General features: G+C 39.1%; 1 protein-coding gene across 2 annotated transcripts in view; it reads left to right on the top strand.

Moving 5' to 3' along the window:
* CPEB4 (cytoplasmic polyadenylation element binding protein 4) overlaps positions 1-17,719 on the top strand; it is a 111,150-nt gene extending 93,431 nt beyond the window's left edge. For both annotated transcript variants that reach the window (XM_075856511.1, XM_075856512.1), the window contains 3 exons: positions 7,584-7,698; positions 8,131-8,312; positions 11,504-17,719. In XM_075856511.1, the coding sequence (XP_075712626.1) occupies positions 7,584-7,698; positions 8,131-8,312; positions 11,504-11,731 (525 nt within the window). In that variant the 3' untranslated portion in view covers positions 11,732-17,719. The remainder of the gene's footprint in view (positions 1-7,583; positions 7,699-8,130; positions 8,313-11,503) is intronic.
* Positions 17,720-18,295: the final 576 nt, after the last annotated feature.

The following is an 18,295-nucleotide window of genomic DNA, read 5'->3' on the forward strand; positions in this document are numbered from 1 at the left end:
TCTGGGTTAAGGACTATAGGTTTAGAAAATATAGTTTGTAATTGGATTGAGAATTGGCTCAAGGACCGTATCCAGAGAGTTGTGGTCAATGATTCCTTCTCTGAATGGTCCCCAGTTATAAGTGGTGTACCCCAGGGTTCAGTGCTGGGACCACTATTATTCAACTTATTTATTAATGATATAGAGGATGGGATTAATAGCACTATTTCTATTTTTGCAGATGACACCAAGCTATGTAATATAGTTCAGTCTATGGAAGATGTTCATGAATTGCAGGCAGATTTAAACAAACTGAGTGTTTGGGCATCCACTTGGCAGATGAAGTTTAATGTAGATAAATGTAAAGTTATGCATCTGGGTACCAACAACCTGCATGCATCATATGTCCTAGGGGGAGCTACACTGGCGGATTCACTTGTTGAGAAGGATCTGGGTGTACTTGTAAATCATAAACTCAATAACAGCATGCAGTGTCAATCAGCTGCTTCAAAGGCCAGCAGGATATTGTCGTGTATTAAAAGAGGCATGGACTCGCGGGATAGGGATGTAATATTACCACTTTACAAAGCATTAGTGAGGCCTCATCTAGAATATGCAGTTCAGTTCTGGGCTCCAGTTCATAGAAAGGATGCCCTGGAGTTGGAAAAAATACAAAGAAGAGCAACGAAGCTAATTAGGGGCATGGAGAATTTAAAGAGGCTCTGTCACCAGATTTTGCAACCCCTATCTGCTATTGCCTGTGATCGGCGCTGCAATGTAGATTACAGTAACGTTTTTATTTTTAAAAAACGAGCATTTTTGGCCAAGTTATGACCATTTTCGTATTTATGCAAATGAGGCTTGCAAAAGTACAACTGGGCGTGTTGAAAAGTAAAAGTACAACTGGGCGTGTATTATGTGCGTACATCGGGGCGTGTTTACTACTTTTACTAGCTGGGCGTTGTGTATAGAAGTATCATCCACTTCTCTTCACAACGCCCAGCTTCTGGCAGTGCAGATCTGTGACGTCACTCACAGGTCCTGCATCGTGTCGGCCACATCGGCACCAGAGGCTACAGTTGATTCTGCAGCAGCATCAGCGTTTGCAGGTAAGTTGCTACATCGACTTACCTGCTAACGCCGATGCTGCTGCAGAATCATCTGTAGCCTCTGGTGCCGATGTGTCCGACACGATGCAGGACCTGTGAGTGACGTCACAGATCTGCACTGCCAGAAGCTGGGCGTTGTGAAGAGAAGTGGATGATACTTCTCATCAGAACGCCCAGCTAGTAAAAGTAGTAAACACGCCCCGATGTACGCACATAATACACGCCCAGTTGTACTTTTACTTTTCAACACGCCCAGTTGTACTTTTGCAAGCCTCATTTGCATAAATACGAAAATGGTCATAACTTGGCCAAAAATGCTCGTTTTTTAAAAATAAAAACGTTACTGTAATCTACATTGCAGCGCCTATCTGCTGCAATAGCAGATAGGGGTTGCAAAATCTGGTGACAGAGCCTCTTTAAGTTATGAGGAAAGATTGAAAGAATTAAACCTATTTAGCCTTGAAAAAAGACGAGTAAGGGGGGACATGATTAACTTATATAAATATATTAATGGCACATACAAAAAATATGGTGAAATCCTGTTCCTTGTAAAACCCCCTCAAAAAACAAGGGGGCACTCCCTCCGTCTGGAGAAAAAAAGGTTCAAGCTGCAGAGGCGACAAGCCTTCTTTACAGTGAGAACTGTGAATCTATGGAATAGCCTACCGCAGGAGCTGGTCACAGCAGGGACAGTAGATGGCTTTAAAAAAGGGTTAGATAATTTCCTAGAACAAAAAAATATTAGCTCCTATGTGTAGAAATTTTTCCTTCCCTTTTCCCTTCCCTTGGTTGAACTTGATGGACATGTGTCTTTTTTCAGCCGTACTAACTATGTAACTATGTATATGTAACCCCTTTAGGACCCAGCATGTTTTGGCCTTCAGGACACAGCCGATTTTTTTCAAATCTGACACGTGTTACTTTATGTGGTAATAACTTCGGAATGCTTTTACCTATCCAAGCGATTCTGAGATTGTTTTCTTGTGACATGTTGTACTTTATGTTAGTGGAAAAATTTGGTCGATAAATTTGGTATTTATTTCTGAAAAACACCAAAATTTCGAGAAAATTTGCAAAAATTAGCATTTTTCTAAATTTAAACGTATCTGCTTGTAAAATAGATAGTAATACCATATAAAATAGTTACTAATTAACATTTCCCATATGTCTACTTTATGTTTCACAGCAGTTAAAGCAAAGTAGAGGTGAAATGTACAAATTTATTTTTTTTTGCCGAAATTCATTTCTAATACATTTCTTTTTGTAACAGAAGATTTTACCAGAGAAATGCAACTCAATATTTTATTTCCCAGATTCTGCAGTTTTTAAAAATATCCCACATGTGGCCCTAGTGTGCTACTGGACTGAAACACGCCTCAGAAGCAAAGGAGCACCTAGAGGATTTTGGGCCTCCTTTTTTATAGAATATATTTTAGGCACCTTGTCAGGTTTGAATAGGTCTTGTGGTGCCAAAACAGTGGAAACACCCAAAAAGTTACCCCATTTTGGAAACTACACCCCTCAAGGAATTTATCTAAGGGTATAGTTAGCACTTTGACCACACAGATTTTTCGCTAAATATATTTGAATTCGTCTGTAAAAATGAAAATTTACTTATTTTTTCTGAAAAAACAGAAATTTTTAATATTTACAAGGAATAAAGGGAAAAAAGAAACACAACATTTGTAAAGCATTTTCTCCTGATTACGGCAATATCCCATATGTGGTAATAAACGGCTGATTGGACCCATGGCAGTGCTCAGAAGGGAAGGAGCGCCATTTGGATTTTGGAGCACGGATTTTGCTGGATTGGTTTTCGGTGCCATGTTGCATTTGCAACGCCCTGGAGGGACCAAAACAGTGGAAACCCCCCAAAAGTGACCCCATTTTGGAAACACCTCAAGGAATTTTTCTAGGGGTATAGTGAGCATTTAGACCCCACAGGTTTTTTTGCAGAATTTATTAGAATTAGGCCGTGAAAATTAATATCACTATACCACTAAAATGTTGAATTTTCACAGGGGATAAAGGAGAAAAAAAACAAACAATTTTTGTAAAGCAATTTACAAATTTAGAGTACGGAAATGCCCCACATGTGGTCATAAATTTTTTTCATTAGAAATGAATTAACCCTTTCAGGACTGATCCATTTTTTTGCTTTCTTTTCGTTTTTTCACTCCTCGCGTTCTTAAAGCCATAACTTTTTTTCTTTTTCTGTCAGAGTGTTTTGAGGACTTATTTCTTGCGGAAGAAGCTGTAGTTTGTATTGACACCATTTGAAGTACCATAAAATGTACTGGGAAACTGAAAAACAATTATTTGCGGGCTGAAATTGGAAAAAAAATCTGTCAATTTTTTTGGGGTTTCGTTTTTACAGCTTTCGCCATGCGGTAAAAACGAAAACTTTACTTTATTCTGCGGCTCAATACAATTATGGTGATACCAAATTTATATATATATTTTTTTATATAACTCTACTTTTTACAAAGAAAAATCTATTTGTTAAAATAAAGATTGTTTTGTTTCACCACATTCTGAGAGCCGTAACGTTTAAATTTTTCGGTTGATTGAGCGGTGGGAGGTTTTATTTTTTTGCGGGACGAGCTCTCGTTTTTATTGGTACCATTTTTTGGTACATAAAAAGTGATCAAAAAGTTGTATTACACTTTTTTTTTTTAGAGCTAAGGTGACAAAAAAAACAGCGATTTTGACGGTTTAAATTATTTTAGTTTTTTACGGTGTTCACCGTGCGCGTTAAATAATGGTATTTTGTAATAGTTCAGCCTTTTACGGACGTAGCGATACCAATTTTGTTTATTTTTTTTACATTACTTTAGAAGAAAAATGGGAATAGGTGTTTTTTGTTTTTTTACTTTAAATATTTTTTTTCTAACTACTAAAAACTTTAATTCTTCTACACATTTTATTAGTCCCCTCAGGGGACTTGAACCAGCGATCATTGGATTGCTGGTACAATATACTGCAATACTAAATGTATTGCAGTATATTGTTATTTTTACAGACTTCTGTAATAGCGCGATCGTTGTTCCTGTCCGTTAGTCCCGGGTGTCAGCTGTAAGGGCATGTTCAGACGTGGCAGAATTTTTCCGCTTCAAATGTTGGTGCAGATTTGGGGCAATTACGCAACGAATCTGCACTAACATTTTCATATTTGACAGGTAATTCAGACGTTGCAGATATCACAGCGGACTTGCCACAGATTTCAGTTTTTGCATTGCAAAGGCTGAAATCTGCAGTAAAATTCCGCTTCTTCTCTGCAATGGAATGAGCATGCTGCGGAGGAAAAATTCTGCACCACAGCCTGATTTCCGCACAGTTATTTTCTGCAACTTCTGAACTAACTTTCCTAAAAATGTATAGAAAGAAATAAAAAAAAACGGCTTCTGCAGAATTCCACAGCAATTCCGCCACATGTGAATGTGCCCTAATACACAGCTGACACCCGCAGCATATGGAGGGGGCTCAGCACGTGAGCCCGCTCCATACATCAACCCCCGCACCATGACGTGCAATTAAATCATAGTGCGCAAAGGGGTTAGTGCACAGCGGATGGTTCAAAGTGAATATTGCAATTTTCCACTGATGTGCCATTTTAGTGCATAATATGTTGTGCCCAGTTTGTGCCACTGAAGACAAATTCCTCAGAAAACGTTAAGTGGGTTCTCCCGGGGGGCGATGCCATATATGTGGACGCAAACTGCTGTTTTGGTACGCTGCAGGGGTCAGAAGGGAGGGAGCGCCATTTTGCTTTTGGAGCGCAGATTTTGCTTGGTAGTAGTTCTGTTTGGGGTTTTGCTGGTATTTCAGTTTATAATGTGGGGGCATATGTAATCTGTGCGGAGTACATCAGGGCATAATAAGAGGGTATAATAATGCAGTAAATAAATAATAATTCATAGATATGTGGCCGGTGTCGCACTGATAAATGGCGCCCGATCTTCTCCCCTTTTTGGAACGCTCTGCACATTTTGCATCGCCATATTCTGAGAGCCAGAACTTTTTTTATTTTTTCACCACCGGAGCTGCGTGAGGGCTTATTTGTTGCGGGACAATCTGTCGTTATCATTGGTACCATTTTGGGGTATATGCAATGTTTTTGATCAATTTTTATTCAATTTTTTTGCAAGCCGGTTGACCAAAAACAAGCAATTCTGACAATGTTTTTTAGTTTATTTTTTTGCGCCGTTCACCGTGCGCTATAAATGACAATTTTACTTTATTCTGCGGGTCGATACGATTACGGCGATACCATATGTATATAGGTTTCTTTGTTTTGCAGCGTTTGCGCAATAAAATCACTTTTTTATAAAATTATTTATTTTCTCTATCACCATATTCTGAGAGCCGTAACTTTTTTATTTTTTAGTCAAAGCTGTGTAAGGGCTTGTTTCTTGCGGGACGGGTTGTAGTTTTTTAACGGTACTATTTTCGGGTACATGCGACTTTTTGATCACTTTTTATTCTCTATTTTGGGAAGGGTGGTGACCAAAACATAGCGATTCTGGTGTAGTTTTTTATTTTTTTTTATTTTTTTTGGGGTGTTCATCGTCCAGGAAAAATAACATTATAGTTTTATAGTTGGGGTCGTTATGAACGCGTTGATACCAGATATGTGTACCTTTTTTTAACGTGTTCATTTTTTTCCTATATTGAAAGTCTTATAGGAAAAAATGAATTTTTTGTTATATAATTTTTATTTTACATTTTTTTTTAAACCTTTTCATTATTTTTTTTTTACTTTTTTTACTTGTCCTCCTAGGGGACATTTAGACTTGCAGTTTTGATCGCTGCTAGAGTACATTACACTACCTACGTAGTGTAATGTATTCTAACTGTCATTGTGACGTGACAGTCACACTGACAGGAAGCCTCGGAGGACCGGCCGGAGGCTGCTCCACCGAGGCTTCCGTACATGGCAACCCGGAGGTCATTGTCTGGCCTCCGATTGCCACGACAAGCATCGGCAGCCCCCTCAATCGCTTCATGGGGGCTGCCGATGTGGTTCAAACCCCTTAAATGCGTCAATCGCAATCGGTCGCCGCATTTATGGGGTTAATTGCTGAAATCAGTGGCGATGGTCGGCTGACCAGCAAGACTGGAGTGTCAGCTGTTGGGGACAGCTGACATCCCGGTTCCCGGACACTGTCCGTTAAGACAGTGTGTGCCGGGAACCGCTCCACAACTGTACGTCCTGGTGCGGGAAGCAAGCCCTCTCCATGACGTACAGTTGCGGCGCAGCACGGGAAGAGGTTAAAACATGAGGTAACGGTGTGTTTCAGACTAGGTCAGACTCCGGAACTATTCAGACGAGCAGTCCGTTTTTTGTGGCTGATGTGAAAAACTGATTATCACTTACAGTAAACTGACTTTAAACTGACACACGGAACACACTCTTGTACAGCACTGCTTCAACTCTGATGTAAAATAGTCAGCTTTTCCTTGAAAAAACACTGAGTTTTACATCGCTCGTCTAAATATGATTAATATCTGTCATAATGGAGAAGAGTAAAAAGGAGCCAACAATGAAGAACATAAATCGCAGTGAAGCATCGATGAGGCAGTGAATTAAATATAGTTTCATAGACCTCAACTGGAATTCCAACTTGGCCTCTAACGAATTGGAAAAGTTGTGTGGTAGCATAAAATCTAAATCTCCCCCCTGACTACAGAGGCTACATTCCAGATCGCAACGCTTTGTGGTGTGGTATCGAACTGCCCAATTACAGACTGATTTAATGTTTTGAACAGGGCCCCATGAGGCGGGGCGTGGAATTTTACATGGGCTAACTAAGTGTTTATATGGCATTTAAGCCTTCCGTCAGAGGTATACGTTGGAAGTATTTCCCGACGTATACCTCCGATGGAAGGCTCCAATGTATGCCACTGTTCTTCCTTTTTTTGTATTGTTAACTGCCTCTGTCAATGGGGCCCTATGGTACTTTCAGCATACACAAAACATGGTGTTGAAATGTGATGTGAACACAGCCTAACTTCTTTTAGAATGCTTCAGGCACTCTGTGTTGCTTTCCCGTAATAAAAAAAGTGAACTAGTGAAATGTTAATTAATCAATTCAATATTTATATATGCAAAGTTATCCCTAAACTGAGCTAGAAAATCAAGGCTGTTTTCTTCCAAAAACACTACACACTTGTCTATGGGTTGTGTCAGGTATTGCAGCTTAGCTCTATTGAAGTTAATAGGGCCGATCTGAAATACCACACACGACCTGGTGTGAAAAAAGCAGTTATATTTTTATGATTCTGGATAAACCTCTTTATGCTTTCATATGGTTTCCAGCCAGACGTATTACAGCAACTTTTTATTATACCGAACCTATTAGAAAAGACATTTCCCCTCAGATAAGAAGGTTGCACATAAATACAAGTTCTGCATGTATGCAAATGCTTTCCTCGTTTTTGCTGTAGCCACAACTCACAGCAATTTCATATAGAGTTTACTTTATTGCTTAACAGGTTCAGATCCGGCCCTGGAATCTTAGTGACAGTGACTTTGTGATGGATGGCTCCCAGCCTCTCGATCCGCGGAAAACAATTTTTGTTGGCGGTGTCCCACGACCTCTGCGAGCTGGTAAGATTTCAAATGGAAAAGCGACTGCTTCAATAGGTTGTGTGATGAACTGCTCTGAAAATGCCATAAATTGGATTCCCCATTTTAAATATTTTGTGAGAGGGGTATTCCATTTAAGGGTTGAAAATCTGCCCGGACATGTGACAATCACGCAGGTAAATTGGTTGTTACAGGTCAGGCATCAGAGTTTACTCTTGTAACAAGTCATGCACCTGAGTGGTCATCACCAGGAAGTATGTTTATCCCCCGAAAGAAAACCATGAAGATTCCCATTCACTGACAGCAAACATAATAGAAAAAGTAGATTAGAAGAGTTACTGTTCTCAGAAACCAATATATAGTGGGGTAGTTTTAACGTTGTAATTTATACTAGATGGATATGTATATTCAGCTAATGCTCATATAATGTAATTTATTTTCTTTTTTTTATAGTGGAGCTAGCTATGATTATGGACCGCCTATATGGAGGTGTATGCTATGCTGGCATAGACACAGATCCTGAACTAAAATACCCCAAGGGAGCTGGGCGAGTTGCCTTTTCCAATCAACAGAGTTATATAGCTGCTATCAGCGCCCGCTTCGTTCAACTGCAGCATGGAGAAATTGATAAGCGGGTATGTGGTTTTCAGGTCTCGCATAATCTTTAATTACAAAAACAAGCATATGCAAAGCTATGATGTAATTAGACTGGACATAAGCATGGTTACTCTGTTACTGTATGTCAAAGCCCTATGTTTGCTCTTTCAAGGAGAGAATACTGAGAGGGGCATTAATTACTTGAAGGAGTAGCATTAACAAGACAATGCCGCTAAGCGGTCAGTTCTTGACACTCCTGGCTATATCATTTTAGGGCCGACCACACATTTCCCGTGCAGCAATAATTTTGTGGCTCTTGTGCGTGAGATGCATAATTACGTAGCGCTCATTTAAAATGAATGGACGGTCATTGAATACATGTCAGATACTAGTCCACTTTGAAAAATTATGGGTTATCTCTCTCTGATGTCCATATACCCTAATAGGACGTTATGAACCAGTGTTGTCGTCTTAAGAGAACACCTTTAATTTATGAGATTTTAAGGCTTACTATATATCCACAGTACAATTCCTTTAACGTAAAATCAATGGGACCTAATTCGTATTTATTCTTAAAGTGTAAAAAAATAAAGTGTAAGGGGTAGAGAACCTTCAGGAAGAAAACGCAAAAGGAAAATATTAACATAAATCATATCTGCTGCAATCTGTGTATGTTTTCTATCAGAGGTTCCCTAATATGTTCACTTTGCTCAATGTTCTGGCTTAGGGAAATTCCAGGTTATCATGCAGTTCTATGCTAATTTGCAGGATTTAAGGAATTTCACTGTATGCTTGTTTGTGTGTCTCCCCTATAGATGGGCAGTACAGTACAAGGAGCGCACCATTTCATTCATTTAACTTCCAGTCTAAACAGCTGTTGGGTACAAATGATTATTCAGTCACTTAAAGGGGTTATATCAGCACAGTGATTTATGGCATATCCACAGTTTATGCAATAAATGTCAGATAGACGTGGGTCCCACCTCTGGGATCTGTACCTATCTCACAAACGGGGCCTCCTCTGTCCAGCCTGGTGAGGTGGCTGCTGTATCCAGGCAGTGCATGAGTGCACAAGAGGACAGGACGTAAGCTACGGAAACCACGTATCTCACGCCCCTTCCTGTTGTGCACCTATGTATACCCTAAGGATATGCCCTTAAAGTGGTTACCCAGTAACCAAAAATTGCTTTGCATTCATATTTTTATGTAAAAAGGAGTCCCTCATAAAAATTCGGTACTAGATGGTGCTGTTCAAAACTGGTGAACTGTTCCCGGAAGACCTGAAGCTTTTCTAATATTTATGATGCGCCGACACGGCCCCACGTGACTGAGGGCTTGCTTCCTGTGCTGTTCATGTCGGCGTGTTATCAAAGGCATGACCGCAAGGGAACTCCACTACTGCTGCCGATGTCACTGTCCATATATGGACAGTGATTTCAGGGGTTTTCTATCGCTGGAGTCCCTGATCAGAGTATCAGCTGATGCTCTGCCTGGGGAATCCCGTACTACTGCCGACGTCACTGTCCATATATGGACAGTGACGTTGGCAGCAATGCTGAAGTCCCCGGGCAGAGCATCAACTGATGCTCTTCTCCCCGGGGACTCCAGTACTACTGCCAACATCACTGTCCATATATAGACAGTGACTCCAGGGGTTTCCTATCGCTGGAGTCCCCGAGCAGAGCATCAGCTGATGCTCTGCCTGTGGACTCCAGCATTGCTGCCAACGTCACTGTTCATATATGGACAGTAATGTCGGCAGCAGTACGGGAGTCCCCAGGCAGAGCATCAAATGATGCTCTCCCTGCGGACTCCAGCACTACTGCCAACGTCACTGTCCATATATGGACAGTGACTTCAGGGGTTTCCTATCGCTGGAGTCTCCGAGCAGAGCATCCACTGATGCTCTGCCTGGGGACTCCCGTGCTGCTGCTGACGTCACTGTCTGTATATGGACAGTGACGTCGGCAGCAGTACGGGAGTCCCCAGGCAGAGCATCAGCTGATGCTCTGCTCGGGGACTCCAGCGATATGAAACCCCTGAAGTCACTGACCAAATATCGGGAGCAATGCTGGGGTCCCGAGCAAAGAGCTAGCTGATGCTCTGCTTTGGGACTCAAGCAATAGGCATTGTGACAGCCCCTTTCCGTCATGCCATTGATAACACGCCGACACGAATAGCACAGGAAGCAAGCTCCCAGTCACGTTGGGCTGTGTCGGCGGGTCATCAATGTTACAAAAGCTACAGGACTTCCGGAAACAGTTCACCGGGTTTGAAGGGCACCATTTAGTACCGAATTTTTAATTAAAGTATATTAGTAAGTGACTTCTTTTTACATAAAAATATGAATTCAAAACAATTTTTGATCCCCGGGTAACCCCTTTAATGTCTGTGGTGACACAGCTCAGTTTATCCCCTCACTGACATTTGACATAGCACTGGGTCATAGCCAGTAAGGGGCTGCTCCATACTCGGCAGGCGTCTGCTGTATTATACTGCCGACACGTCACTGCAACGGCTGGTATCATAAATGACTCCAATCTTGGCCGCTTAAAAGGATTCTGTCACCAGAAATTGCCCTATAAAAGCAGCAGCACAGTAACATAGTGTATCCTCACCTGATTATAATGCTATTCGCCTTTTTAAGATGCATGGCTCCATAGCAGAAATATAAGTTTATTCATAATATGCAAATGAGCATTTTGGAATTATGAGGGCGTCACCGTTGCTCCAAACAGCTCTACGTTCTCTCCCCAGTCCGTCCCTCCCCCCCCCTTTCCTTCTCTGATTGACAGGGCCACTGAAATTTCTTGGTTCGAATTAGCTCTACTGCGAATTTGCCGGTTAAATCACACTAATCCGTGCATAGTGTGACGTAATCCGCATATGCGCAGTAAGGCCGATTCGACCTGTGATGCTTTAATGGCCCTTTCAATACATGCATTTTCAGTTTTTGTTTTTTTATAATCTCATATGCACCCAATGATGCGGAGGTCTGTGCTCAGTCCAACCCAGAGTTCCGCATCTTCATCTTTATGGGAGATTCTTGCGGTTGTTATCCAACTGTAGAATATTTTTCTTCCAATTCAAATTTTTCGTTGTATTGCCTGAGATATTTTCATTTGTTTTAAAGACCTCAAGCCCTAATCGCCAAACTTGTGAATAAAGCCTAACCAGTTGAGTATTGTTGCATTGCTTCTGATTGTATCCATGTTTATTCCGTGCTCAGGTGGAGGTGAAGCCATATGTCTTGGACGACCAGCTGTGTGATGAGTGTCAAGGAGCTCGCTGCAGTGGCAAGTTTGCTCCGTTCTTCTGTGCTAATGTTACCTGTCTGCAGTATTACTGTGAATATTGCTGGGCTGCTATTCACTCGCGTGCTGGCCGGGAGTTCCACAAGCCGCTGGTGAAAGAGGGAGGGGATCGCCCAAGGCATATTTCATTCCGTTGGAATTGAACCACCCATTGCTTAACTTCCTTCCAAGGATCCAAATAAGTGCACTCTTCTGTTCTCTTAACCCTCCTACCATCCCTAGGAAAGCATGTCCTCTTGTTGTAGTCTGTATTTTAACAATAGTATAACGAAAGAATGACCTACACCATAGGTATTTGTAAAGTCTTGTGTCATTGAGAACTGTATTGGAAAGCCTTTTTTGTTCATAACAATATCACTTTGATGCATGCACGTTCCATGCTGTCCTCATTGAAAACCAAGGGAGCAGGGAGACTGCAACTAATGTTATTATTTTGTTTTTAATATTCAAAGAGTTTGAGAGCTTGCAAGTAGAAAATTATTAAGAAAGAAAACCAGAGTATTTTTTTTAATTAAATTATTGTTAAATAAAATTGACAGAAGAATACTGTTAATGTAACCATGCAACCACAGTAACACTATTGGTCTGTTTGACACAGCTTATTTTTTATTAGGGGGGGGATTTTTTTATTTCCTATTTATTGGGGATTATTTTTTATTTGCTTTTTACCTTTTAGTGGAAGTTAGTAATTGCCTATTGTGAAAATAAGTAACCCGCAAAAAAAACAAACAAGAGAAAAGTGAAAGCAGCGTTGGATGTAAACAGATTTAGAAGGGTAAAACAATGGCAGATGCCTCCAATATTTATCTTTTTATATGAACTCATTGTCACTTTTTTCTGTTTTGGCATCCACATAACTGGCTGAACCTCCTTAGAGCTCTGAAGTATTTTAAACGTGGGCTTTTTAAGAATGTAAATGTTGAGTGAAGTTACTACTGAGGGGAGTGCACTTACTTATTTATTTTTTCAGTGAAAAAAAATCTAAAAAAAAAAGCAAAAAAAACAGAGTAACACAGTATCAGTTAACCAATATTCCCCCGAAAAATGCCTACCAAAGCTGAAAGAAGTAAAATTACAGAGAGGAAGTTTTGTTTTTTTTTCTGCTCAGAAAGAACAAATGTATAGATTTTTATTTTTTGATGCTTAGTATATATCTATAGTCCTAACTTTCTTAAACCTATATCCGGTGCCAGCTTCTGTTTTCCATTTTGACACCAAACACTTGAAAGATACCTCAAGGATGGAATTGGATGTTTGTAATGCCTCCGGTCTAGAATTCTGGACTTTTAACAGAGGAGTCCATTCTTATGTAACCCTTTGCTGTCTGAGGGGAGTGGCAGCACACATCGGTTTCCCCATCAGTCATTCAGATGTATTATAACCCTTTGAACATCAAAGGACCAATGAAGGGCTTCCCTCGGCATAATGTCACTTTACACACCTGCTTGTTCGGCTTGGCTGTGGGTAGTGCAGTTAAATGTTCTCTAGTGAGCCTAGAAAACCGCATCGCACTGTATGGCTGCCTGTCCTTATTTGTTTTGCACGTGATGACTGTATCTCTTTGTTATAGCTGTAGTTGCTTTAAACGTCCCTCCTTTCTTGCTGTAGTTTTTAGAATGCTACAATATGAATATTACTAAAGGAAATATATCTGAACAAGCTTGTGCAGAGTCTGGCTAAGAACTTTCAGTACCTAGTTTTAAAGCCTTTTTGGCACTGTAGATTTTAAGCTGCTTATACCACTGAATAATCTTGATGCCTTAACTCTTTACAGGCCAAGTAACTTAGCCAGCACTCCTCTTTGCCAGCTGCAGAGGCAGAACCACCTTGAAAATGGCTTCAGAAGCATTATATTGGTAGTACTGTAGGTGTGAGGTTGGATACTTTTTGTGTTTGTTTTATTTGTTGTTGTTTTTTTTTTTTGTTTTTTTTTTACAGTAGCAAGCGCTGCCCTGTATATTCAAGCAGATGTATCCATTATATCCAATGTGCAATATTGTAATGCTTGGAAATTTGCTGCTACCCATCACACAAATGTGCGTTACTGAGTAACCTCAACACCTTTATGGACTCCTTGAGAAATAGTTATGTATGTAATTCCAGGAACCGCACATTTATGGAATCAATCTGTAGATGCCTAGTTCTTACAGTAGGTCTTGTCACTTTTGCTGACAAGAAATAGAAGCAGTGATTTTGTAGGCTGAACTGGTATATATCGGCGTGTTGTCTGATGAGGCACTAGGTGCCACCTTGCTGAAGCTTTGCCAATATTGATTCACCTTGAAATATGCATCTCTCCATTGTGTGAAGGTGACCAGTTCACTTTAAGTGCCATTTGTCACTAGGATAGACCCCTTTAAATTAGGGCATCCATATGCAATACGATTGCTGTGCATTTGTACTCACTATATGGCTTCCTGAACTGCTGGTTGGAGGGCTGGACATGACATAAGCAGAGGATCCTGCCTCCCAGTAAATCCCTTTAGCCACTGGAGAGTACTGACATGTTAACGTTTTCAGCCCCCTTGGCTTGTCCTAAGCAGTAAATGCTCCAGACAGTTTTAGGGTATCACGAGGTGCCTGAGGTGGTTGCACTTGTTGCTCATAATGGGTGACTCATTTTGGTCCACCCTCTTGAGCAGTTCAGAGATCTAAGTAGTGGGTGCGAAGGCGGCCACTATCTTACTATCCTAGAGACAGATGCCCTTGCAAGTGACTACTTTGTTGAAGAGATTAAAGAACTGATGCATAGATCAATATGGCAATGGTTTCACATAACACCATATTGTTTAGCAGATGTTTCTTTCAGTTCTTATTCTTGAATTGCTGCTGTGAAGGGCAAGACTTGCAAAGGCCTATTCCTTGAGATTTTATGGGAGTTTAACATGGTGCTGTCTGGCTGCAAAAGGGTTACAATGACGTCTTGCTGTAAGCTTATAGAGTAGAGGCAAGCACTTGCTCCAAAAACTGACCTTTTTTTTTTTTTTTTTATGAACACTGGTCCTAACCTTACTGGTTTAAAATGTCCAAGCGCATTGCTTCCTAACAATGGCATCACAGGTTGTGGAAACCAAAGACTTGCTTCAGTGCTGCTGCTTAACCCTTGAGGAGCCCCTCTGTTCTAACCAAATTTCAACTTCCAGAATGAGATCTGGTTTATAAAAAGATATTGAGGTATTTGACTTTCACAGAAGCCAAAGCCTTCCTCCCTTCCCCTCAGCATTAACATTACTAAACAATGCACCTGCCTTTTTTTTTTCTTTTTTTTTATTCTTGGTATTCCTTTATATCTGTTTTAATGTGCATCGCTAACATCAGAAGGGGTATGGTCAAGATGTTTCGAAATGGAGACGTTTTGCTGATGGTTCTAGAGAATTTGTTAGAGGAGCTGCTTACAAAACCAATCCCTGCACTGCAATGACAAACGTCATTTCTACAGTGGGGGCTGTTGTATACATCTGGTCAACGGATTGACAGATTGTTTCTTTTAATCCTTTTATCTGCTGAAAGTGAGTGTAGGTGGCTTGGGGTGTGCTAGAGTGCCATTCCTACCAGTAAACAGTGGCGATAACTTAACCTTTTCATTGCCAAATGTTTGCACTGAGAAGCCCAACAGTCCCTTGTACATCCAAGATAAAATAGTCTGGATGGCTTTGTGTAGACTCCACCTCGGCATGGAAAAGGTTAACTCCGGAAATAAAACCACTGTTTGGAAGCTAGCTTTGAAGAATATTTTCTCTTAATTTCCCTTTGTACATGACCTGCTGACTTTCGGTACAGTGTTTTTGTAGCTAACTTATTTTTGTCATGCACATATTGTACACTTGTTATGCACTAATTTTATATATCTTATGTTTCCAGCAGTGAGCATTTAGGCCCACTTTTCACTGGCGGGATATCTCTTTATGCAATACCTCAATTTTTCATATTGCAAAGAGTAGCTTTTTGTACTTTTATTACGGAGAGATCTTCATATAACTTCATTTTTTAAGATAAATAATTTTAATAAATTTTTATTTTCTTATTCTGCTTTTTATACATTTCAGTGCTCTGCATACATTACGAATGATGGATGTTGCGCACTGGTAATGCTACTTCAGAACCTGCAGAGATACAAAGCACGTGGCTTCAATTATTCTAGCCCGCACCAAACATTTGGTGGATGTTTCATTTAAAGATGTTCTAGATCTAATATTGAGGAGATGATACAAATAGAAATCGCATGAACAAGACAATTTAATCTACTCTTATAGTCCCTTGGAAAAATGCAAAAAAAAAACAAGTTGTAGCATAGAAATTTAAAAGTTAAAGTAACAACTGAAAATGTATTCTGCTTCTTCATATTTCTCATTTTTTAAAGAAGTAAAAAAAATATATATATATAAATTGCAAATTTTTTTGGTGAATGTTTAGCCATTTTACATATTAATGAAATTAATGTTAGGTGTTTTATATTGCAGACAAGTCTGCAGTTTGGAAAAAAAGTAAAAAAAATAAGTTTTAAGTGGAAAAAAAAATACAAGAAATAAGAAATAAAACCATACCTTCGGGTTCCAGATGTGTAATGTTAGTATGCATGACTAATATAAGGAAAAAAAAAAAATCTAGTTATTCGACTAATATTCACTTGTTGTTATTGTGTGAAAAGCGTGTTTACGGATACAAACTTGGTAACACTTTAATTTACAGAGCATAAAGTCCTATGACCTTACTCAATTGTACGGACTCATGGCTTTAGTATAACGTATGCTAGTAGATAATCGACCTCTTCAGCTAATAGTTGGCACCTCAGTTTATTAGCTGGGGCTAAGCATGTGATATATAGCAAATGTTCTCGTCTCTTCACATGCCAGGAGTTTTTGGTTTTCTGTAACCTGCTTTCTTCTGAATAAGCCTTCCTAGCAGTGAGTGCAGTGCGTGGACCTGTAGCTGAAAATCACCCCAAGCATCACATGCCAGGGTGTGACCATGATTCTCTTCTGCGCTGTAAAACAGAAACGCGTTAGTTTTTGTTTTCACGTGACGGAAGCCCTCACTGCCCAATGCTTTGGCCTAGTATATACTTCTCCATACACAGACCTCTGCATAATGCAAGTTAATATGTTTGCAGTGAATGACCAGCGTTTTCGAAGAAATGCTGTTGGAAACACTTGATAATCCCACCTTTTTTTTATTTTTTACCCTTAATTTTATTTTTTTTATGTTTTTATGCTTTGAAGAGTTTAAGCCTTCTGTTTAAAGGTGATTTAAAACTTGAATATGATAATATATTGTGGCGAGTTGAACTTCAAGTTGTTATGTGCAATACTTATTTCTGACTTTTGAGAGATCTTTGCAGTGTAATTCTTCATTGTTTTTAATTGCAGGCATTTAAAGATGTCGTTTTCTACTGTTCTAGTAATCCTTTTTCTTGCTGGTGTTTCTAAAGAAAAGAATCAGAAATCAATCTTTCTACTAATATAAAACTGAGATTATTTTTAAAAAAAAATGGAATAAAAGAGGTTTTGGTCATTGGCGTTATTTTGTTACCTTCTTTTAACATCTGGTGTCAGGGAGGAGCGCGGGGCTTTCTGAGATTTGTGCCTCTCCAGACAGTCAGGGTTTAAAGCTACTGTGATTGATAACATTGTAAGAATTGGGACAATATTGTATTCAACTGTTTTATTTTTTATATTTTTAAATTTGAAAGTATAATTAGTTTTTATAATTTTCATCAGATTCCTTTGTTATATTTTTTTGAAAGTGAAATTATTATTATTAACAAGTGGGTGTCTAGTTTTTACTAATCCCTAATGTTATATTATTTTTCCATTGTATTGCTCATTTACCAGAAGGAAAAAATTTATTTAAGTATGTCAGTTAATTGTACCACTTGGCTGAATTTACACATAGTTTTTACTGTGTATGGGGAGGTTGTAGTATTTATTATAGCATTTTAAATAAAGATAATTCATTTTTTTATTAAAGTCATTTTCACTTTTAAGTTCATATTTTTGTATGTTTTACTCTAAGTTATATAACACAAGTTCTTTTTTTAAAGAGTTCATTTGTTGAAGTGCTAGTGAAAAATTAATGTTATTAAATAGTTTGCAAATGACTATTTATACCAGTATGCATATAATTTTTAAATATTTGTAATGTGAGATGTTGAATGAATAAAACTTTTAACTCTATATTCTTGCTTGGCTTTTTTTTTTTTTTACATTTTGGATTTTTAATTTCACTTGAGATTGCACGGTATATTTTGTAAGTCCTATTCTCTGGAGGATTTTCATATAATGGTCATTCATTAGTGCATACTATTGATTCATGAATACAATAATTACTCAAACTTAAAGTAGATTCCGCTCAAAATGTAAATAAGTGACAACCTACATGGCAAAGTTTCATTTTGTCTCTTTTGCAAAATGGCCACTTCACACAAAACAGATAAAATACTAATTTCTCTAAGTAAATAAAGCATAATTACCAATCTTCACATTTACTAATATGTGTGCTAATTTTATCTTTTACAAAAAAAATTAAATTACTTTTTTTTCCTTTCTGGAGCTGTACGGACTTTGAACAAAAGCCTGGTTAAGGAAACTGTAACAATTTTATGTTTTGGTTGGAAATCCCCTCATTTTTCTTCCACTGTATTAAAAGAACGCTTAAACTGACCTCCTATTGCAAAACAATGTATAAATTGCTCACTTTACAATGAATGC

The sequence above is a fragment of the Rhinoderma darwinii genome, chromosome 3 (genome assembly GCF_050947455.1).
Source record: "Rhinoderma darwinii isolate aRhiDar2 chromosome 3, aRhiDar2.hap1, whole genome shotgun sequence".
NCBI lineage: Eukaryota > Metazoa > Chordata > Amphibia > Anura > Rhinodermatidae > Rhinoderma > Rhinoderma darwinii.